This window comes from Trichechus manatus, unplaced genomic scaffold (assembly GCF_000243295.1).
Source record: "Trichechus manatus latirostris isolate Lorelei unplaced genomic scaffold, TriManLat1.0 scaffold00093, whole genome shotgun sequence".
Classification (NCBI taxonomy): Eukaryota; Metazoa; Chordata; class Mammalia; order Sirenia; family Trichechidae; genus Trichechus; species Trichechus manatus.
The window spans coordinates 1,570,362-1,593,645 of NW_004444029.1; the positions used below are offsets into that span (position 1 = coordinate 1,570,362).

Consider the following 23,284-nt stretch of genomic DNA (forward strand, 5'->3'; position numbering starts at 1 on the left):
ATACTTCATCTCATGTACTTTGGACATGTTATTAGGAGGGACTAATCCCTGGAGAAAGACATCATGCTTGGTAAAGTAGAGGGTCAGTGAAAAAGAGGAAGCCTCTCAATGGGAAGCATTGACAGTGGCTGCAGCAATGGGCTCAAACACAGCCATGACTGTGAGGATGACACAGGACTGGGCGGTGTTTCACTCAGTTGTAGTTAAGTTGCTATGAGTCGGAACAAACAACAGTAGCTTCAGGTAAAATGGTACACTGAAGGTGGGATAAGGGTAGTGTCAGAAAATATGGGGCCAGATTGGCTTACGTGCTACAAGGGAAAAACGAGACAAGAAGCTGATACAATTAATAAGGGAAACCAGAAATGAGAAGAATCATCCACCATTTTGTTTTCTCCTCTACTCTGATAATTGTCACATACAAGTCACTGTTGTCACAGAGAGCTCCTTGCTGCCAAGTCCCAGGAAGGCATGACTGCGTATGTGAGGTGCTGTAATACCCCCAGAGTGCGCTGTATGTTTCGTGTCTATCTGTTAACACGTAAAATGTTTTTCATGTGTATTATTTAATGTAATCCTAACACCACCATGAGGCAGTGGTGGTTCAGTGTTAGGATTCTTGCCTTCCAGCGGTTGACTCGGGTTCCATTCCTTGCCAATGTACTTTAGCGTAGCCACCACCCATCTGTCAGTGGAGGCTTGCCGGCTGCTATGATGCCGAACAGGTTTCAGCAGAGCTTCCAGACTAAGACTAGGAAGAAAGGCCTGGCCGTCTACTTCTGAAAATCAGCCAGTGAAAGCCCTATGGATCACAATGGTCTGATCTGTAACTGATTATGGGGATGGCACAGGACTGAGCAGTGTTTTGTTCGTTGTGCAGGAGGTTGTCATAAGTCGGCGGGGGGATACTCTGTGGGAGCCACAACAATAACAGCAACAACACTGTGCGTTAGATTTGAAACGCCCACAGAGTTTGGGGCCTCACCCACCTCTCATCCTTCTCATATCTTCTTGCTGAGTCTATATGATATGAGAATGCCGTATTTGGCAGATTTACATTTGCTGAAACAGAGATTACATTTTAGTAAAGTAAAATCGTGCAGCATGATCCATAACCAATTTAATGCAGTCTCTCCACATCACCTGCAATAAGAACATGCAGTGTGTGAGCGCCTGCGTAAACCTGCTCGGGATGAAGAATGGAGGCTGCAGAGCTGATTGACAGCATCATTGCAGCTGGCTGTCAATAACAGACATTCCCTTGTTTGGAACTTGAAGCTGTTATAGAAATTCCTTCAAGATACCAAGTTTCAGCAAAGAATTTCAATACAGCTTCTGGGTTTTTAATAAGCTACAAAATCCCTTGTTAATTTTTTTTTAAATCTTTTAGTTCATCTTTTATATCATCAGAGAAACAATTCCATATTCATATACATTCAATATTATTTCTGTGTCTACGTAGCAGAACTTCATGGTTGTCTCTTCTCTGATCAACCAGAAACATTTACTGAATGAGCTACAGCGTAAGTTCTCTGCTGTGTATGTAACGCACTCCTTTACAGCACTCACACCGTTAACACGTTCTTTGGTTGCTGCCCAGTTGCACATGGCGCCGGAGCACGATTCTTCCGGAGACTGGGCGGCGGCGGGAGGCTCACCGGAAGTTACGTCATAAAGCCCGCCAGGAGAGGCTGGTTCGCGCTCTGCGCGGTTGGAACCCTGCCTTCACGAGCTTTTCTCTTGGTTGATCAGGGGCCCTATGTCGGCCAAATTTCTGGGAGGGAGGACAACACCACGCGCATTTTCCCACGCCATTTGCTTATTCCAGCGAAGCTGAGGTACTGCTGAGTGGGTGACTGTATATCAGCCATCGTGAAACACAGAGTGGGTGACTGGATTGTCTACACAGCATGGGTCACATGTGTGTCAGCCATCGTGAAGCACTGCTGAGCAGTGACTGGATTGTCTACACAGCATGGGTCACATGTATATCAGCCATCGTGAGGCACTGCTGAGCGGGTGACTGGATTGTCTACACAGCATGGTTCACATGTATATTGGCCATCGTGAGGCACAGAGTGGGTGACTGGATTGTCTACACAGCATGGGTCACATGTATGTCGGCCATCGTGAAGCACTGCTGAGCAGTGACTGGATTGTCTACACAGCATGGGTCACGTGTGTCAGCCATCGTGAAGCACTGCTGAGCGCGTGACTGGATTGTCTACACAGCATGGGTCACATGTATATTGGCCATCGTGAAACACAGAGTGGGTGACTGGATTGTCTACACAGCATGGGTCACGTGTGTCAGCCATCGTGAAGCACTGCTGAGCAGTGACTGGATTGTCTACACAGCATGGGTCACGTGTGTCAGCCATCGTGAAGCACTGCTGAGCGGGTGACTGGATTGTCTACACAGCATGGGTCACATGTATATTGGCCATCGTGAGGCACAGAGTGGGTGACTGGATTGTCTACACAGCATGGGTCACATGTATGTCGGCCATCGTGAAGCACAGAGCGGGTGACTGGATTGTCTACACAGCATGGGTCACATGTATGTCGGCCATCGTGAAGCACAGAGCGGGTGACTGCATTGTCTACACAGCATGGGTCACGTGTATTGTCAGTGACCATGGATCTTTCTCCTGTGAGGGTAACTTTGGACTTGGGTAGTAGCCAAAACTTATCTGGATGTAAATCTGGTGAATACATATTTGTACTTCTCTTTTCCAAACGAGACTGCAGTCTCTGAAGATATGAGCTGTCTCACACATTCACACAGCGTCTTCTCCCTCTAGCACAGTGCCAGGAATACAGCGGGTGCTATAACGTGGTGGGAGGCCCTGGGTGGTGCAAACGGTTAAGCACTCAACTACTAGCCAAAAGGTTGGCAGTTCAAACACACCCAGAGGCACCTTGGAAAACAGAGCTGGTGATCTTCTGAAAGGTCACAGCCTTGAAACCCTGTGGAGCACAGTTCTACTCTGTACATAAGGAGTCGCCCTACGTTAGAATTGATTTGACAATAACAACATGGTGACAAAGACAGTGGCCTCCAAAGTCACACAAACCTGGTCTTCACTCTCCCACCTAATAATTTTTAAATTCAGGCTTGTCGTCTTTATAAGCTTGCTAAACCTTAGTTGCCTCCCATGTGAGAGGCGATAATAATATACCTGCTTCCTGTGTGGAGTCCTGGGTGGGGCAAACAGTTAAGTGCTTGTCTAATAACAGAAAGGTTGAATGTTTGAGTTCACCAAGAGGCCCTCGGAAGAAAGGCCTGGTGATCTACTTGTGAAAAATTAGCCGTTGAAAATCCTATAGACCTCAGTTCTACTCTGATGCACATCACGGCATTGCCATGAGTCGGAGTGGCCGCAATGGCGACTGGGAATCTCACCTGTGGTCATGCACACAAAGCACAATGTCCAGCACACAGTGAATGTTTGCTAAACATCAGCACTTTATCATTGTTGTTTAAATGCTCAAAATGTGGGTGATGAATGACAAAGTGATCTCATAAATAATTAATATAAATTACAAATGCTTTTAGGAAGCGTTCAAAGTATTAGCATTAAGATCCATTCTATGAACGTGTCCAACCCAGTTTAGATATATTTCAGCATTTAGGTTGGGGCTGTCAGATGCCAGCCTCAATTTTCTCATCTGTGAAATGGAGTATGGCCAGGTGTTTGTTAAAATCCTCTTTAGTTCAAAATTACACGTGAGTATGGAAACCATCACCCAGTACCTATGCCTGTGGGTTTGGTATGGGGAAAGGCCAGGGGTTGGGGGGATAGGGTGGGCAGAACCATGCAGAGAGTTAGCAGGGTTGGGATGAGGTCACCTTGGAATGTCTTGGAATAGCTTGTATGTTTCAGGGCAAAGATCCTGAACATAGTAATTGATCATTAAATGTGAACTCAGAGGTGTGGTCAGATGGTTAGAAGGAGAATGTTTAAAGCACAGAAGTGGCGAATGAAGGATCTTGGCACAAACTCTTAACAAAATAATTGATTAGGATCCAGTGTCATCATTTACTGTCAGATTAGAACATCTGCCTTTAAAAATAAAGTTTTCCTTGGGTAGAAGCCTTTGTTGCATTTGGATAAGGTATTTGATTTTGATAATATTGGAATTTTACTAGTTACAATTCTCAGTCTAAGGTCGTACAAGTTAATCGTTTCACACACACACACAGAGTGATATTAAATTAGATATAAGGGTTTATCTGAGCCAGAATTTCCCAAAGTATGTGTACTATTGAGGCTTTGAGAAACATCATATGATAGTATATTATGTTATATTATATATCGACAATAGTATGATACATTTAACAGCACATTAAGGAAAAAACACAAAGTTTATTAAACACAAAAGTTGACTGGTATTACTGTTTAGGATGAGAGTAAGTAAAAAAAATTAAAAAAAAAAAAAAGATGAGTTGATTTAAAGAAAACTAGTAAATATTTAGGTGGTCTGTGGGCTTAGCCAAACTTGTGAAAGTGGTATACAAATCACTAAAGTTTGGGAAACGCAGACAATGTAACAAACCATCAGAAACTGTCTATAAATAGCAATTAATAAATTTTCTGTGAATTTTTCCCATTTCATCATTTCAATATCTCTGATCTCAACAATGTAGCCACTGCTATAATACTACTCTAGAATATCTGAAATAATTTTATACACATTTATAACACTATAGGCTCCATACAATTAGATGTTATGTCTACTGTGTATGCTGCAGGGTACTTAATGATTGGTATATAATATGCATGCATAAATATTGGTTGAGTGAATACACTAACAATTATGAAAATGTAGGCAAACACATTAAAATTCTCAAACTTGTGCCAGGGGATACCATCCAATGACCAGTATGGACATTTCATAAGACTGGGGAATGGTACACTACCTGTGTTTGGTAGAACCCAGCACAGCATACTTACCATGAATTAACAGTCCCACTAATCTTGCTGCTACTCAAACCATAGCGTTCATCAAATTTTAAGAAAGACAATGACCAGAATTAGAGACAGATTTGGAACCATGTCAGCTAAGGATTGAGTGAAGTAACTGGGAATTCCAAATGCAGACTTTAAGATTATACTTAGGTTGAAAGAGACTGATTTACAACCTAGAATGGGAGAAAATATTTGGGAACCATATGTCTGATAAGGTTTTAATATCCAGAATATATAAAGAACCCCTACAACTCAACAACAAAAAGACAAACAACTCAATCAAAAACTAGGCAAAGGACTTGGATAGATATTTCACCAAAGAAGAAATACAGATGGCCAACAAGCACATGAAAAGGTGCTCAATGGCCTTAGTTATCAGGGGAACACAAATCAGAACCACAATGAGATCCCACTTCACCCAACTAGGATGACCGTTATTAGAAAAACAGAAAATGATAGGTGTTGGTGATGACATGGAGAAATTGGAACTCTTATCCATTGTAGGTGGGAACGTAACACGGTGCAGCCTCTGTGAAAAACAGTCCATCAGTTCCTCATAAAGTTAAACGTAGAATTTAACGTAGGACCCAGCAATTCCGCTCCTAGGTATATACCCCAAATAGCTGAAAATAGGATGCAAACACCAATATGCGCTGCAGCACTCTTCACCTTAGCCAAAAGGTAGAAACAACCCCAAAGTCTGCCAACAGATGAATGGATGAACAAAATGTGTATAGACATACATACCTGTAAAACAAAAACAGAAAAACCCATTGCTGTCGAGTCAGTTCTGACTCATAGCGACCCTATATAAACCCTGTATAGACCTATAAGCAATAATATTCAGCCTTAAAGAGAGCTGAAGTTCTCGTACTTGCCACAACATGAGTGAACCTTGAAAGCAAGGTGCTGAGTTAAATAAGTCAGACGCAAAGGGAAAAATATTGGGCAACCCCACTTGGATGACATATCTAGAACAGACAAATGCATAGAGACCCAAGATTTTTAGTGGCTACCAGGGGCAGGTGGGAGGGGGGAAGAGGGAGTTATTGCCCAAGGCGTACTGAGTTTCTGTAAGGGCGATGAAAATGATTTGGAAAAGGAGAGTGGTGATGGTTATATTAGAGTGAATGTAATCAATGTCACTCAATTGTGCACATAAAAATGGTTGGAATGGCTAATGTTTTGTTGTACATATTTTACTATAATAAAAATGGGCTGATATGCAACAATATTTCTGAATCATTTTTTCTGTATATTTATTAAAACCAGTTGTTGTCAAGTCAGGCTTGACTCATGTCAACCCAGGTATGTCAGAGTAGAACTGTGCTCCATAGGATTTTCAATGGCTGATTTTTTGGAAGTAGATCACCAGGCCTTTCTTCTGAGGTGCCTCTGAGTGGACTCGATCCTCCAACCTTCCAATTAGCAGAGTGTGTTAACCTTTTGCACCACCCAGAGATCTGTTTATTTAAGACATGCAGTGTTCTTAGTAACTCTAGCAAGAAACAAAGAAACTAGCTGGATTTGATTTAAAGGTTACCAGCTTTATGAGATTTCTAAGCTTAGAAAAGATGGATAGTGGAAGACTATATTGAAAACAATACTTTCATTTTGTGATCTAGGCAGTTTTCAAATGTTTAAAGGAATGATTCCTTTTGAATTTTGTTAAAAAAAAGTTGAGATTTTGTTAAATGAAAGTTGAGATTTAAATGCTTATCTAACTTCCACGATTTTTGTATTTATGGAATAATGTACACACTATATGTTTTTCATTCTGTTATAGAAAATTAGCATTCCCCTTAAGGCAGGGTTCTCACAATCTAGGACCTGCGGTCCACTGAGACATCATGATGCAGGAACACTGGCAATGAAGCCTGAGCACACTGACCTTCTTTGGCCATTGCTTCCTTCTTTCCTTTATTACCTGTCATGAAGGCAGTGCGATCAATACGAATGAGGCCACGTCTGCAGAGCTCAAGGCAATATGAACGAGCACCAAAAACTCATTTTAATGACATTGCCACAGTGAGTCGGAGGCTCAGTGGGATCATGAGCATCTATCCAAATGTGTTCACGAGGTTTCTGCCCAGGGTTTGAAATGCAGAGAGGAAACACAGTGGTCTCAACGATCGATCCCTCCAAACTCAATTTCTGCTTTCTAACCTCCTCTTTTAAGCAGCTGAACTATCGTCCCCTTTTAGTGCCACCACTAACCAAAAATGTCTAAGCAAGATGGTAATGACAAATGACAGCATCCGCAGAAGCTCTCAGCATGCCTGAGCAGTCCCTGTCCCTGATTGTACACAGCTCCCGAAGTCCTAGGCCTGCGAAAATGTGGGAAATATTCAACTGTTATGCAGGAAGTTGCATTTTACTTTCAAACATCAATAATACGGATGGAGACTAGGATTTGAAAACATTAAACATGAATATTAGACATGGGAAAATTGAATCTTTTAACAAACGGAGCCCAGGATTTGCAAGGCGAAGAAGGTGGAGCTCAGGAGAGTGGGGGTGATGGAGCAATGGTACTGACAGAAAATTCTCTTTCCAGAAGGGAGGAAGCATTCCATCACATGGGGTGTTCCTCTGTATTGGTATTGTTTCCATATCATAATTAGTTCAGTTGTTTTTCCTGATCCCACCTTTCCCTAATCCTGTGCATGGAATGGGATAGCTAGAGAGAGAGAGAGAGAAAAGATGTGTTGGAAAGTAGATGTTGAAGCAAAAGCAGGACAGAGTAGCCAACGGAAACAGTGGCTGATCAGTTCCCAAACAACAAAGAGAATTTCACATGGGAAAAAACAAAAAAGAAACAAAAAAATGAACCCCTTGTGACTCAGAGTAGAACTGCCCCATAGGGTTTCCAAGGAGCTACTGGTGGATTCGAACTGCCGACCTTTTGGTTAGCAGCTGAGCTCTTAACCACTGCACCACCAGGGCTCCAAGCCTTCACATACAAGTGGGCTATTGTTCCTGTGTACATGGGCGGAGGAGGTGCTGTGGATAAGGGTGATTTAGGGAGCACTCAAGTCACTCTGTCTGAAAATACCTTCCCCATATTTTGATTCCTCTTCTTGTTATTCTCTTTGAAATGGGAATACTGCCGGGAGGGGTAAAGTAGCACATTAACACGGTGGAGTCATACCAGGTCTCTTTTCTCCCACCCGAGGATGAACACTGGGGGAGGCTTTGGGGATAAGGAACAAAGCAAAACGTAGAGGAAAATGTTGTCCAAGCTAGCCCAGAATCGCAGTTAGTAATTAGCATCAGCGATTTAGGGGCAAGATTAATAGATGTAGAAAGAACATGGATGGTAACTGTTACTAAGGCTCAACTCTTTGCTACACTTTACAACAATTAAGCAACATACTGACAATGGGAAAGTAACTGTTTTCCAACTTTACAACCTTTAGTTGACAGTTTCTTGTACAGAAACTTGGCCAGCAGCATGGATCAATTCATGTTACGTGGTTTGTAATTGTACTTGTAAAGCACATCGGCAAGGACAGTTTGATGTAACTGCTTATGTATCGGATACTACTGGTCTACACCCGAGGGCTGGTGTAGGGTAGGTTATCACCCTAAGCAAGAACACGTACCCGTTGGTGATTGACTAGTGTTCCACCAGCAGAGTTCAGAGGTGGAGTCTAAGCATGCATCAGTTAATGTTTGTAATTTTTGTATTTTTAGCATAAATAAATTTCACTGTTAGCTATATTATGGGGGTTAGGCTGTTTTTTGGTGAAATCCCTGATGCTCACACAAGTTGGTTGGCTATGTGGGAACCTCCCTAAGATGGCCAGGGACATTCTGACACAAAAATGGATTTAGTCAGAGAGAATGAAAATCTTCTGCAGAGCTGAGAAGCTGAGGGTTTGCAGAGAGAGACTCAGGCCCGTGGGCTTTCAGGGTAGCCGGAGGGAGGACTCCTGGTGACTAAAGGCAAGACTGTTCTCACAGGTGTTGGCATTGGATCACAAAGCAATGATCTCCTCTTAACTGGATTTCCCAGGGTATTTCTTTGTTTTCATTCTGCCTGGAGAGTTGATGACTGGAAGAGAGCAGAGTCACAGCCCCAAACCTAAGAGGGAACCAAACAACAGTCCTCGCCATAGACAATGCGAAGCCATTCTCAGCTTCTGATCAGGGACAAGGTTCCATAAGAGCAGTGTTTGCGATGTACTAACAAAGCAATGTTTTCAAAATTCTCCTTTGGCAGTGTTATGGATTCAACTGTGTCCACCCCTCCCCACAAAAAAATTAACCCCTATACCTGCGGATGTAATCCAGTTTGGGAATATAGTTTTCTTTGTTATGTTAATAAGGTCATATTGGTGTAGGGTGTGTCCTAAACCTCATCACTCCTAAGTTACAAAGAAGTAGATTAGACACAGAAATAAGCACAAATGGGGGAAGACAGATGTCACATGCAGATCGTCAAGGAACTGAGGAATACTGGGGCTCCAGAAGCTGAAAGAGATGAGGACCTTCTCCAGAGCTAACAGACAGAGAGCCTTCGCCTAGAGCAGGCACGCTGAATTCAGACTTTTAGCCTCCTGAACTGTGAGAAAACAAATGGCTGTTCTGGAAGCCCCCACGTGTGGTATTTCTGTTATAGCAGCTCTAGGAGACCAAGACAGCCAGATTGTGAACGATATTTCAAGGTGGGTGTATCTGCAAGTGAGATACGACTTTGGGGACTCGGGAAGTGACTCTGAGTTGCCTGTTATGGATGCAAAGCCACTTCATTTCGATTCTACTCGGCGTGCTGGAACTTTTCCCTGGTCCTGTCCCATGGCGTGAATGACCCTCCTGGACCTCTTATCATTTCCTCTCCGTTTCTTGTTCTGAAGTTCAAAAACCATTCAGGAATGGTCATCCTGACCTATCGCTCTGACTGAAATGCCATGAAGAAGAGATTTAGCAGCGAGCTGGCAGGAGCATGTCGGAAGGAGAGGGGGACCGAGAGGGCTCTCAGAGTGAGTAATCAGTTACAGAGAGGGGTCTGTGCGAGCTGTGGTTGATCAGTGAGTTGGTTCCCAGGTTTTCAATTGAAGCTGTATGAACAGAATTGAATTCAAAGATTTACACTGATGGCGAGGAACTGAAATAACCCAGCGTGCGGAGCAGGAGGTGCTGAGTGATTACAGAGGTTCATCACAAAGACAGCTAGCGGGAGCCCCACAAAGCAGAGGAGGTGTGACTGACGGGGGCCATCGGGAGAGCGATCTTAGTGTCGGGGAGAAGGTGCACCAGGCTAGCAGACAGGGAGGGGAGAGCAAATGTCTCTGGTGAGAAATAACAAAGACACGCGAGGGAGCAAAAGGGAAGAAGCCAGTGTTGTGAGGATTACCCTTCAGCCAGGGATGCAGGAGAGAAATAGTTCCTGGTATGTGTGAACTCGAAGGATTCCGAACACTCGTGAGTGTTGATGAGCCCTGATACACACAGGAGAGTCGTATGTGCCCTCATTTCAAAAAGGGGAAGGATGAGGCACTGTGACCACATCACGTATCACAGATGACACCCGCTCTAGTTCCATTCGATCCTATTATGTTCTCAAACCACATTCTGTTAGGCTCTGTTTAAGACTTTACGTTGGAAAAGTAACTGGGTAGTGGAGAGAGACTATAAGTTATTCTACAAGTACAGCTGGAACCCTACGGGGTGGTTAACCTAGGCACACAGGAAATACACACCTTGTCTGATAAAGCTCTTAGAAAGCTTCTGTTTGGGAAAATACTTGCAGTTGAATGAAGACCTGAAATTGATAATAATTACATAATGATGCATATACTGGTTTAATTTAAAATGTGTTATCTGATTAAAAATCTCAAGGCATTAGTTGGACAATTAAGAAGTAAATAATTTAAGTAAATAGATTACAGCAAAGATGTTGTCCAAACCAGAGATAATCAGTTAGAATCGTATGGAAATGTTAATAATGAGGAGATGTGAATATGAAATGCTCATTTCAGAAATCACATGAAAAATATTATCACATCATCCAAAATGGGAGTATGGTTTGTACATACACACACACATGCACACATACACATGTACACACACACACGTGAACAGGTGGGGTGACAGCAAACTCTGGTTCTGATTCACACACACTTGCCCCATGAGTCTCCATGACTTACTAGCTGTGGGTCCAGGACTTGATTTCTCTAAATGTAAGTTTCCTCAGCAACAAAATGGGAATAATGGTGGTAAGTACCTCATGTGGTTTTTGAGAGCGAATGTGTGTGATGTTCTTAAAATAAACCCGTTACTCCCAAGTTGATTCTGACTCACAGTGACCCTACAGGACAAAGCAGAGCTGCCCCATTGGGTTTCCAAGAAGCGACTGGTGGATTCGAACTGCTGACATTTTGGTCAGCAACCAAATGCTTAACCCCTGTGCCACAGTGCCTGGCATTTAGTCTGCTCTCAAGAACACATATGGTGATGAGTGTAAAATATAAAATCTCCATCACACATCTTCTAACATGTCAGTAATTCCTTCTCTAGCTGGTAAGCAATTTTTGTTTTTGCTTATCTATATTTTCAAAGCTCCCTATATTGAAGTACACATTAAATCTAGAAGACAAATAATAATGATTAATATTTTACAAACTCAGTGTGGCTCTGTTACTCAGCAGGCAGGAAGTAATCTCACTGGTGGCAGGAATGATACACTGAGGCACACAGATGGGCATGGCAGGTAGAAGCCAAGGTGGCCCCAAGGAGCTGTCCCTGGTGCCCAATGCATCCTGGAGGGCTCCCCTCTTCTTTGTGGGTGGGGCCTGGGAATGTGATGCAATGTCACCTCTGGGATTAGGTTACATTATGTGGCAAAGGTGAGTGATTCTGCAGATATAACTGAGCTCTCTCATCAGTTGTCCTTGAGTTGAACAAAAGTGTGATTGTCCTGGGTGGGTCTGACCTAATCAGGTGAGCTCTGAGAAGAGAGGTGCTATGGATTGAATTGTGTGCCCAGAAAGTTATGTTGAAGCCATCACCCCTGTACCTGTGAATGTGACTTTGTTTGGGGAAATAGGGTTTTTCCTTTGCAGATGCTGTCAGTTACATTAATGGAAGCATATAGGCATAAGGTGGATCCTAATCCTAAGCCTTTCTGAGGGGCATCTTAGAAAAGGACAGACATACGAGGGAGACAGACATGTCTACAAAGAGCAAAGGAACACCAGGGACTATCAGCAGCCACCAGAAGCTAGCAGAGAGGGTGGGACAGTTTCTCTGTCAAAGCCTCAGAAGGAACTGACATGGCCAATGGACGGAACTCGGACTTCCAGGCTCCAGAACCGCAAGACAGTATCTCGTTCTTCAAAGCCGCTCACTCTGAAATTTTGTATGGCAGCTCCAGGAAAGAAGACAAGGGTCTAGGGGTCAGAGAAACCACTGCAGGCAGCATCTGGGAGCTGAGCCGACCCACAGCCAGAGGCCAGCAGGGGAGCAGACCCCTCAGTCCCACACCCACAAGGAGCCGCACTGGGCCAACAAGCCAGATGCGCTGGAGCAGGCTGCCCGACTCAGGCGAGCTCTCAGCCCTGCGGACACCTGGGTTCCAGCACGGTGAGACCTTGGCCAGGTAACCAGCCAACCTGTGCCCAGACCTGTGCCACAGAAACTGTGGGAGGATACGTTGGTGTTATTTCGAGCTGCTGAGACAGTGGCTATAGTTGGAAGGAACTGCTTTGGGGTGGGGAGCTGGGTTTAGAGACTTCCCAGGAGAGCCCAAGTGCACACCGCAGCCTTTCTGTTCCCCTGCTAATGCTTCTGAGAAGCACACTAATAAATAAAACGGTATCACCGAGCGAGTGTGCTTAGGACCTGGCATAAAAAGTGCTCTATAAATATTGCACTGAAAAGACACAAACAGTTTTGTCATTATGAGGATAATAGAATTTGATCCGCTAAGCCCCAGGGCTTTGTAAAGCACAAATTACGTAAACAAACTTAATGACTTCTTGATAAAACTTCAAAATTCGCGCCAGCAAGAATGCAGGCAGTGTTTTTTTTAATGTGGATTTCCAACTTCACGTGCCAGAGCACAGATGTCCACTGACATTTTTAAAAATTAAGTATGAACGCTAAGGGAGCCATAAGGAGCATGACTGGGGCAGAATATTAAGAAAAACAGTGTTTTTGGTTTCAGGATAAATAGGTTCCAAGGATAATAGCTAGATCTAGTTTTATTTATTGCTGTTATTAATCATTAGGTTTAGAGCTAAATGCAGCTTTGAGTAATCAAAGTCCAAGTTTTCTAGGGAGAATGTTGGCAAATACCTTAAGAAAACAGAGGATTAGAAAAAATGTACAAATAAAAATAGATAAATACAGAAATACAAGAGAGTATGCAGTCACAAAGATTGCATTCATAGCACCAGATTTTCAGAGAGGACACAAAGGCGACAGGGAGGTGAGGATCCCAATGACCACGCTCTCCAGCCTGTTCTGAGGTCTGAGAGGGACGCGGGCGCTGGCTGGTACGGAGTCAGATCTTCCACAAAGCGTCCGACCAACACGCTCGCTCCTCGCTGTCAACTCGGCAGCCCTGAAATGCTCTGTCATTTAGGACACCCCCTAATTTCCAGGAGATGGAGCTCTGAACTGCAGAGTCAAGAGAAGAATTGCCGAGTGGAAGGGCAGCCGTGTGATAAAAAATGAAGGGTGCCAATCTGTGTCAAACTTGCTCAAGAAATGAGTAAATTGAAGCCTGTTCGAGGCAAGAGGGCTTCATCTCTAAGTTATTATTTGACTGCAAGTAGTGATTTTTTTCCTTTCAGGTCCCATGGTAGTAATAGAATCTTTTTTTCTTCTTCTTTCAGAATGGAATGCTGTAGAGATCAGCTGTTCTAATCCCTGCGCTTTATTTAGCAGCAGGGGCAGATTAACCAGTAAGCAGTGTGCACCAGTTTCTACTGAGCAAGGTACGCGCGGGCTTAATCGTGTTTACTGCTAATCTGTGCTGAGCAATTTCACGCGAGTTTCATCACATCTTTGCTGTGGTGGGGGACAGGTGAGATTGTGCGCTACAGGTTGGTGGGAAGGCACACTAGGGCCTGTGCGTACCTAACTTATTGGGTGATCTGGCCCTGTTTTCTAGGACACAGAGACAAGATCAGTCAGAGCCTGACAACAGGACAGCTCTGCCTGGTGGATTACAGGCGCCAAAGGCAAGGAGAACTGGCTCACATAGACTCCAGCCCTTTCCTAACCCACTCCGTGCTTCCATGCTCCATCTCCTGGGCACCTGGGGCAGACACCTGGGAATCACTTTCAGCCCCTCTCTTTTACCAGCCACAGTCTGGCTGATTCAACTTCCTAAATGCCCATCAAATCAAGTGCCTCCTCCTTCACCTTCACCCACTGCCACCACCTTGCACCAGAGTCTCCTGGCTTCAGCTCCTGGGTGACTGCAGGGCCTTCTAACTCGTCCCCCTCTCCTCTGTCTGGGTATCCTTTGGAGAATCCTCTTCAAGCTCCCATCTGTCCGGGTATCCTTTGGAGAATCCTCTTCAAGCTCCCAAAGTGACATCTAAAGACTAAACTGCTCATATTGCTCTTCTGCTAAGATTACCGACGGCCTGCTTTTCCCTCAGGACAAGATGGCAAGTGCTTTGCATCCCACAGGAGAAATCTTATAAGTTAATCTAGTTTCCCTTTAGCCCATTCCCCAGCCCCAGATTCTCACTTGTTCATCAAGACTCAGCTCATGGGCAGCCTGTATGGCTGGGGGCAATAAGCTCCCTTATGTGGCCTTTTGCCTTGGTTCTTTGCAAAAACAGATTGAGAGATTCTTCTCCTAAGCCCTGAGGAGTTGATACCTTTGCCCTAGTTCTTTGGAGAAGAAGAGGAGGCTCCTCCCAGGCCTGGTGAAAAGCTCTGTAGCTGAAAAAGCTGCCACCTGAGAGCTGGGTCGGTTAGCTGAAAAAGTTGCAGCTGAGAGAGATGCTGGCTGAGTGCTGGCTGGCAGAGAGGCTGAGCCATGTGGGAGCTGAGCAGTCCTGAAGCTGCTACACTGGCTGTGAGCTGGGCCCGTGAGCAGCAGAGAGGCCCGATGGCGGGAAGCCTGACAGCAGCGGGCAGCTGAGAGAGCTGTCCTGGTCAGAAGCTATCCTGCATTGAAGAAGGTAAAGATGTGATCTCCACTTCAGGGGAGACTTCCAGACCTCCCCTGTGTGCTTCCTGAACCTAATCCAGAGTTGTTCCTGTTATCTCCCTAATAAATGCCATAACAAAGTGTCATGGACTGAATTATGTCCCCCCAAAAATGTGTGTCTCAATTTGGCTGGGCCATGATTCCTGGTATTGTGTGACTTTCCTATATGTTTTAAATCCTGCCTCTGTGATGGTAATGAGGGAGGATGGGTGGCAGTTGTATTAGTAAGGCAGGACTCAATCTACAAGACTGGATTTTATCCTGAGGCAATCTCTTGAGATATAAAAGAGAAGTGAGCAGAGACGGGGGGACCTCATACCATCAAGAAAGCAGTGCCAGGAGTGGAGTGCTTCCTTTGGACCCAGGGTCCCTGTGCAGAGAAGCTCTGACCTCCACCTCATAGGAATCAGCTTTGTGCTGATCCTGATTCTTATCCCTCACAAATTTAGACGAATCTTTTCACTGCGTTACAGTGGGGAAGACAGTCCCGGTCCCCTGAGTCTAGGTAACTGCCCACTCTTTGGTTTCCGAAAGCAAGAGATACCAACAGGATGGAATTCTGGACAGAATCCAACCATGAAACACTCTAGCAGGGACAAGCCTGAATTCTGCCCTGATGGTCGATGTGGAATGTAATAAAGATAAGATGAAGGTCAGCTTATTGGGTAATGTCAAACCAGCAAACAAAACTTGGAAATATTAGTTGACAACAGTGTGGAAAGGATTAATTTGGAGAATTTGTTGTAGAAAAATCAGGAGAGACTCCCTTCTCCTTGCTAATCCCTAAGCTGATTAACTGTCTTTCATGGTTTTTTAATTTGTTTTCTTTGTTTTTTGGTTGGTTTGTTTTCTTTTTCTTTTTTAGTTAGAAAGTGAATTAAAAGCCTATGACTCCTAGAAAAAGACATCATTCAGGAGTGATTTTCAGCAGAGTGTTTTTTAGTTTCTATCCAAATTTGCATCAGCTGCCTGCCATTCAGGCTCCTTTTCTTGAAATTTCCCCACATTTGTACAAGGGAAGAACTCTCCCCCTCCCACCCATCTTAGTAGGAAGAAAGAAAGGAGGGTGATCACTAATAAGACATTGCTTCTTTCCCAGAAAAAGATGTCCTGCCCCTATTTTTAAAATATATGGGATATCCAACACTGATAACACCCAATTACATCTGGGTCACCGAGAACAACTCTTATTTTTTCACAGAAATGTTATAAAGCTAGGTGTACATACGATTTCTCACGGTAGAGTGACAGATCAAGATGTTATGGGGTATCTCATGCTGGCATCCCCTCCTCCTATCCCAGGACCTCCTGGAAATGGGATAGCCCAGGTCATGCTTTGTGGCGCCATGCTCTCTGAATGATGTCAACCCATGCTCCTTCCAGATGAAGGAAGGGCTGATGGTGGGGAAGGGCCCAGAATTACCCTCCAACCTGTGAGGAAGGACTGTTCAAGGGTCGCCAAGCACACAGACATCATTTCTGTCTCTGCTGCATAGAAGCCAAATGTTGTAACGGCAGGTGAGCAGTGCTCCTCACTGCTTGGACTTCATCCAGAGTACTGGGTTAACTACAGTCACGCTCTTCAGGGGAGACGCTGATGAAGATGGCATCTATGTTTCTGAGCAAAGGCTCCTGCTCCCAGAAAGGTAAGATGTCCCCAGAGGAAAGCAGCCCCTTCTTCTGCATGTGTTCTTGACAGGAGGATCGCATACATAGATGTTTTGATCTTTCTAACTCTCCTTTGAGAGTTAGGAAAATAATTACTTACTCAATTGTCCAAGCCCAAATGAGCTGCCCTGATGTCTCTTAGGGCTCACAGATGACTCTAATTGTGCTATTTATTTTTATACATTAGGAGAAACCAGAATCAGGATGAGTGGTGTTCATGGATTGAGTTGTGTCCTGCAAAATATGTGTTAGGACCCTAACCCCTGTATCTGTGGATGTAATCCTATTTGGGAATAGGGCTTTCCTTGTTATGTTCATGAGCCATATAAGTGTAGGGTGTGTCTTAAACCTAATGGTGTTTGAGATGTAGGAGAGCAGACTAGGCCTAGAGAAGCAAGCACGAATGGGGGAAGACAGATGCCATGTAGAGATCTCCACGGAGAGTTGAAAAGAACGGTAGCGCAGCTGAGACAAGGGTTTTCCTCCAGAGCCAATGCCCTGAATTTGGACTTTTAGCCTCCTAACCGGTGAGAAAATACATTTATCTTCTTTAAAACCACCTACTTGTGGTATTTCTGTTACAGCAGCACTAAGAAACTAAGACGAGTTGTCTTTAATCAAGTTCTTATAGTTGATAGTCTAGTTCAGGTAAGATTAAAATCAAGATCACACACAAGGACCTGCGTGCCCTTACAAGTTCCACATCAGTGAGTTCTTGGGCTAAGCTCTCTGGAAAGTGGGGGGACATGCTCAGAACTCTTGCCATGGGAGGAGACTTTGGGGGTGGCACCCCCATCCTACCACCTCTCCACATGCTGTCCTCACCACTCACATGTCCTGCTGACTCTCCCTCTCGCTCTGCCCCCTGCCTGTCATCCCGATGTTCTGGGTCCTCTGCTGGGATCCACTTGCCACAGAATGTTTGGGGCTCTCCCTTCTAGTCGTACAATTCTATTTCTGCTTCAGAACTACTAACTCAAAATCTCCAGGGGAACCAACACGTTTGTAAGAAACAAAGCAACGCTCCGTACATGATTCTGAAGCACAGCCAGAGCTAAGAACCATTGGCCCACCCTCCACTGCTCACTGCAGCACTGTTCACAACAGCCAAAGGTGCAAAGAGCATAAATGCCCATCAGCAGATAAGCAGGGGAACACAACGTGGTATGTCCATGCAATGGAAAGCTACACCATCATAAAGAGAAATGGAGTCCTGATGCACGCTGAGTAAAACAAGTCATCACAGAAGGACAGTGCTGTGTGATCCCACTTCCATGAAGTATCTAGATAAGGCAATGGTACACAGAGACCAAAGTCATTAGTGGTCACCAGGGGTGAGTGGGAAGGGAAAGGAGGGCTTACTGCCTAGGGGTCACCCCGCTTCTGTTAAAGGCGAAGGGAGAATCTGGAAATGTCATGATAATGGTGGAAGAACATGATAAACGTAACAAATGCCACTGAACTGTACCTGTGAAGACTGTTGACATGGTAAATGATTTATTATACATATTTACCACAATAAAACAAAAACTCTTTGGCCTCAAAGAGATGTAAGTGTGAATCCTGCCTGAATGCTGTGAACAAGTTACTTCCCTCTGGAAGCCTTAAAATAACAATAGTGATCCTACCTCCTGGGCAGCCTTTACTGGAAGTGTCAGACAACCTGCTAAGGGCCATATGTGGATTCCCTCCCTTCATCCTCACAGTAATGCTACGGGGTAAGTATTATTCAGAAGCCTATTTCACAGACGAAGACACTGAGGCTTGTTGAGAGTAACACGGTAGCAAGGTGCCCAAGGTGCCACGTCTGTGACTGATGGAGCCAGGATGCTATCCTGGGTAGAGGGAGTAAAGAATTCATCAAGGTGCTGACACGCGGCAAATGGTAAAAGGCAGCAGTTGCCACCAGGGGCATTCTGTCCTCGGTCCCCTTATCACCACCTGCCTCATCATCCTGGCAGGTACAGTCTCTCCTGGAGACAGCGAGCGTGCAGACCTCACATCTGCTCCAGGTTGTTGGAGGGAAAGGCATTGTCAAGCGTCGGATGGAAAACCTGCTCTTATCTTAGAAGCTGCACATCTTTCCCATGTTCTGGGGACCTGTAAGAACCCAGACCTCATTCCATAGCCCTGAAGTTAATACAGAGGTGAAGAAAACTAGATCCTTTACCAAGTAGAACACCCAGATACACTTTCAGGGAGCTGCCAGTGATCTCTGCTGTTGCTGGGATGGGGCTTCCACGGCCAGGCAGCTCTGTGGCTATGGGGGCAGTGGCAGTCCTGGGATGTCACAGGCACCGTCTCACAGCACTAGGAACCCTTGGCACGGAGACCAGTGTCCCCATCTAGGCCACCTGTGGAGGCCACTCGATGGATGGGTCTTCCTGTTACCCAGTGACATCAACCTGGCATTCGGTTTTCTCCTACGCACTGGTATTTTAAATGCTCCACATTCACTGTTGAGGTCAGAAGGGAGACATTTTTGTAAATCCAGCATCAGAAGCTTTCATTGCCTCAGAGCTGCATCTCACTGTTTTCCCAACAACCCCAGCAACATGTAGCTCACGTGATAAGAACGTGGCCCAGAAAAAAGCCAACATAGGTGGCAGGCACCCCTCATGCTCCACATAGAGAACCCCTCTTCAGGAAACGCAGGTTTGGGTGCTTACCTGTCATGTTGCAGTAGACCCTCAGAGGCTCCAGGGCTCCGCTGCCGTCGGGGTCGATCCAGTAGTAGTTGGAGGTCTGGCCCAGGTGCTTGTAGGCCTCACAGGATGGCTCGTAGATGGCTGAAACAAAAGGCCCACATCAGCCCAGCCCAGTGCTGGCTCCCCAAGGGGCCCGGACCACCCAGAGGCCGGTGAGCCAGCGCTGGGGGACCCTTGTGTTAGGACGAGAGTTCTTGTCTCAACAGTGAGACTCATGACCCAGCTCTGATTCTGTGAGTTTCATTTCGGAACCAACAGAGACACTTAGTTGTTGGTGTGGCCTTGAAGTTGGGGACAAGACTGAAACAACCAACACCTTGTCACACAAATGTAATGTCTGGTTCAGTGTGGCTCACGCTCATTGAAAAAATAATTTATACTTATTGTTAGATATTGTCAGGGACTTTATTTTGAAAGACCACCAATATTGGCTGTTTTGTTGGGTTATCAACCAAATTCTAAGAGATCAAAGAAAATCTCTCTCTCTCATACACACATACAAACACCCAATTTTTTCTTTTTCTTTTTTTGCATAGTTGGTATAAATCTCCCTCCCAAAGCATGTGATTTCTCATCTTCCTTCAGGTGAAAGAATAGGGAAGAAAATGTCCAGACTCATTTTATTTGTTACAGGTGCTTCAACGGCAGTGCATCCAGCTCGTGTTGGAAGCCAACACTCATGTCTCCTTCCCGCTCCCACGCTGAGCCTGACAGCTTTCCTTTGTCTCGCCTAGCCTGCACCTGTTTTCAGACGCACAGAGTGGACATTTCAGCTGGTGGCGCACTGGTTAAGAGCTTGGCTTCTAATCAAAAGGTCAGTGGTTTGAATCTACCAGCGGTTCCTTGGAAACCCTATGGGGCAGGTCTACTGTGTCCTACAGGGTCACTATGAGTCAGAATTGACTCGATGGCGATGGGCTGGGTGGTTTGGTTTTTGTGGTCAGAAAATCTCAAATCCTACTGAGAAAACGTCCCCTAACAGTCAGAACTGACTCGACGGCAACGAGTTTGGTTGTGGGTTAGCAGCTCCTTGCTGTATCTGTGGAGACTAGGAAAGCTCTCTCGGCAAAACTAAGAAGCTTCCTGGTCAAAGTGTCTGACATAGGAGCAGGTGTGGTGGGGTCACTGTGCCCATGGTTCACTCCTGGGATCTGTGCCTGGTAAATGACTGGGTTGGGGTATGGCACCAGAACCCCTTTTCCTTCCTTCCTCTGCAAGTTCTCAGGGTTTCCTTGGCTTCCTCACTCAGACACGGCCTGTCAATTACATTTAATTTCAACAGCAAAAGCACACTGGCCCAAAACAGTTCTAAAATTCTTTGATTTATTTAATCCTCCTTCCCTTCCCCACCCCTCCCCTTCTTCCTTCTGTAAATAGTCGTTGAGCATATATGATGTGTTGGGCACAGGATTAGCCAACTAGTTGCCGTTGACTTGATTCCGACTCAAGGTGACCCCATGTGTGTCAGAGTAGGACTGTGCTCCAGGCGGTTTTCAATGACTGGTATTTTGGAAGTAGATTGCCAGGTCTTTCTTTGAGGTGCCTCTGAGTGGACTCGAACCTCCAGCCTTTCCGTTGTAGCCGAGTGCATCGACTGTTTGCACCCCCAGGCATTGGTTTCGGGCCTACAAATCCAGCTGTGAACAAGCAGGTTAGAGCACACTGGAGCAGGTTTGCTCACTAATTACCTAGGCATTGCCATTTCATAAAGTGATGATGGAAGGGGTGTAGGCCTAGTAGGTGTATTATAGGGGTGTTACTTGGATTAGAGGAAATAATCCACAGCAACTGGTCAACACTGCGTTTACCATGGCAACCATATAATAGATGGCATTTTTATCATCAGTATAATGATGATTTAGGACCTGCCCCAATTCCTCCTCTTGTAAGGAGACCCCTCTCGTAAATCTGTCTGTCTCTCTGTGCAGGCGGCGGCACTCTGTTTATCTCATGTACTGTGATATTGATTATAGTCAATTTAGCATCTGATTGACTGATCTTAATTGAATTTCATGCATGAACAATAAGTTCCTCACAAGATTAGGAAACATTTTGAAGGTAGGTGTGGACAACGTGTTTCCTTTTCTACTCCATGTGATCTAACATGGTAGATGCTTAAGAAAAGCTGTCTGGCTGCTTCTGGGCAACATGGTGCTGTAGACAGAAGCACCACACCATCCTTCCACAGCAAAGATCAGAAAAATTAAGTAAACAGAGACACACATCAATCCTGAAACCCTAAGCATCAAATGAAGAGATGAAGAACTCAGCTAACTGCCGAATGGAATAAGAAACTGACTGAGAACAGAGAAGAATGAGAGATACATGCAGAGGTCCCCTATCAGCTAACGCAGCACAGATCCGCCTTCCTGGATTCCTATCAGAGATCAGTGAATGGGGGTACAAGAAAGCAGCTTCACGGAACTTCCAGCAAGAGACAGAACAATCAGTAACCACCAATATATGCTTTCCCACTCCCCACCCTTCTTCACCCCCAACTCAGCCTCCTCTGCTTCCTGTGGCCACAGTCTCTTGGCCGGGAAGCACTGGCTTCACCCCAGTGTTGCTTGGAATCCACCTGCCCTCACTGGCCAGCTCCCTGAATGCCATTTGTTGGCTGCTGGTGTTGCTTTTTTCTGCTTCTTTAGATTTCTTCCTTACCTCTCACCACCTCCCCCTCCTTTCTCTCAAATACCTGGCTCAGTGTGCCATCTTCGCTTCTTCCTGAGAGGCTGCAAGGCACTGCTCAACTGCGGGACTGGTTCCCGGCCCCTGCCACCATGCTGGAGGGAACCCCAGGGATTTTTCTGTTTGTTTGTTCTTATTTGTTCTGTTTTGAGTTGTTTGTTTCTTTTTCTTTTCTTGGCTTGGGGGCCTCTTCTGGCTGGGTGTTGCTGTGTGGCTTGGGAGCTACTTCCTTACTCTGTGCAGATGCACAATGACATCCCTGGGGGTATTTCTTTTTTCTTGTTTTTTTTCTTTTTTTGTTTTGTTTTCTTCTTCTCTTTTTCCCGTTTTGTCTTTCTTCATTTCCAGTTTATCCTCTCTATACTTACTTTCTCTTCCTGTCTCCTGAATACCCGGTGTTCTGCGACACCTCTACCCCTTCTAGCCAGGCTGTACTTCACTGCCTGGGAGCAACCTCCCCAGTCCTACCAGCCATACTGGTGGGATCCCTCGGGGCTTTTCCTTTCTTCTGTAATTTTTATTTATTCATTTTTACTTTTCCCGTTTTTCTTTTTTTTTCCCCCTTTTGTTTTTCTTCATTTCTCAGTTTCTTATCTCTCCACTCCAACAGCAAGCTCCCTTAGCACTCTTTTTTGTTTGTTTGTGGGTTATGTTTTTGGGTCCTGTTCCTATCTCCTCTTTCTCCTCTTTCCCATACTCATCTTCACTCCACAGATCACAATATCCCCCCTCCTTCCTGCCTACCTGCACCATGTGCTGAACATCACACCCTCAAGCAGCACAGGCACGGCCTACTAGAACCTGCCCTGCACTGATTCCTGGCTTACCCTTTTGGCCCTCATACATGCCACAAACAACCCATTCCAGAAACTCCCCTTCAGCTGGACCTGACCTGCTGTACCATATCTGAGTGACTGACCCAGCCCATTTGAGGAGGTGAAAAGTATCGTGCCCACAGATGAGCAAACAACAAAGAACGCACAACTTGCCTGTGCAGACATAACCAAATAAAACAAAAAACCAGGATAAAACAAACAAATCTACAATCAATAAATGAGGAAAATAACTAC

General features: G+C 45.1%; 1 protein-coding gene across 1 annotated transcript in view; it reads right to left on the minus strand.

The window, feature by feature from the left end:
- The window catches only part of CNTNAP2 (contactin associated protein 2), a 1,280,693-nt gene that overhangs the window by 603,494 nt on the left and 653,915 nt on the right, over positions 1 to 23,284 (minus strand). The window contains exon 11 of the mRNA XM_023736915.1: positions 19,488 to 19,607. Coding sequence (XP_023592683.1) covers positions 19,488 to 19,607 — 120 coding nt within the window. The remainder of the gene's footprint in view (positions 1 to 19,487; positions 19,608 to 23,284) is intronic.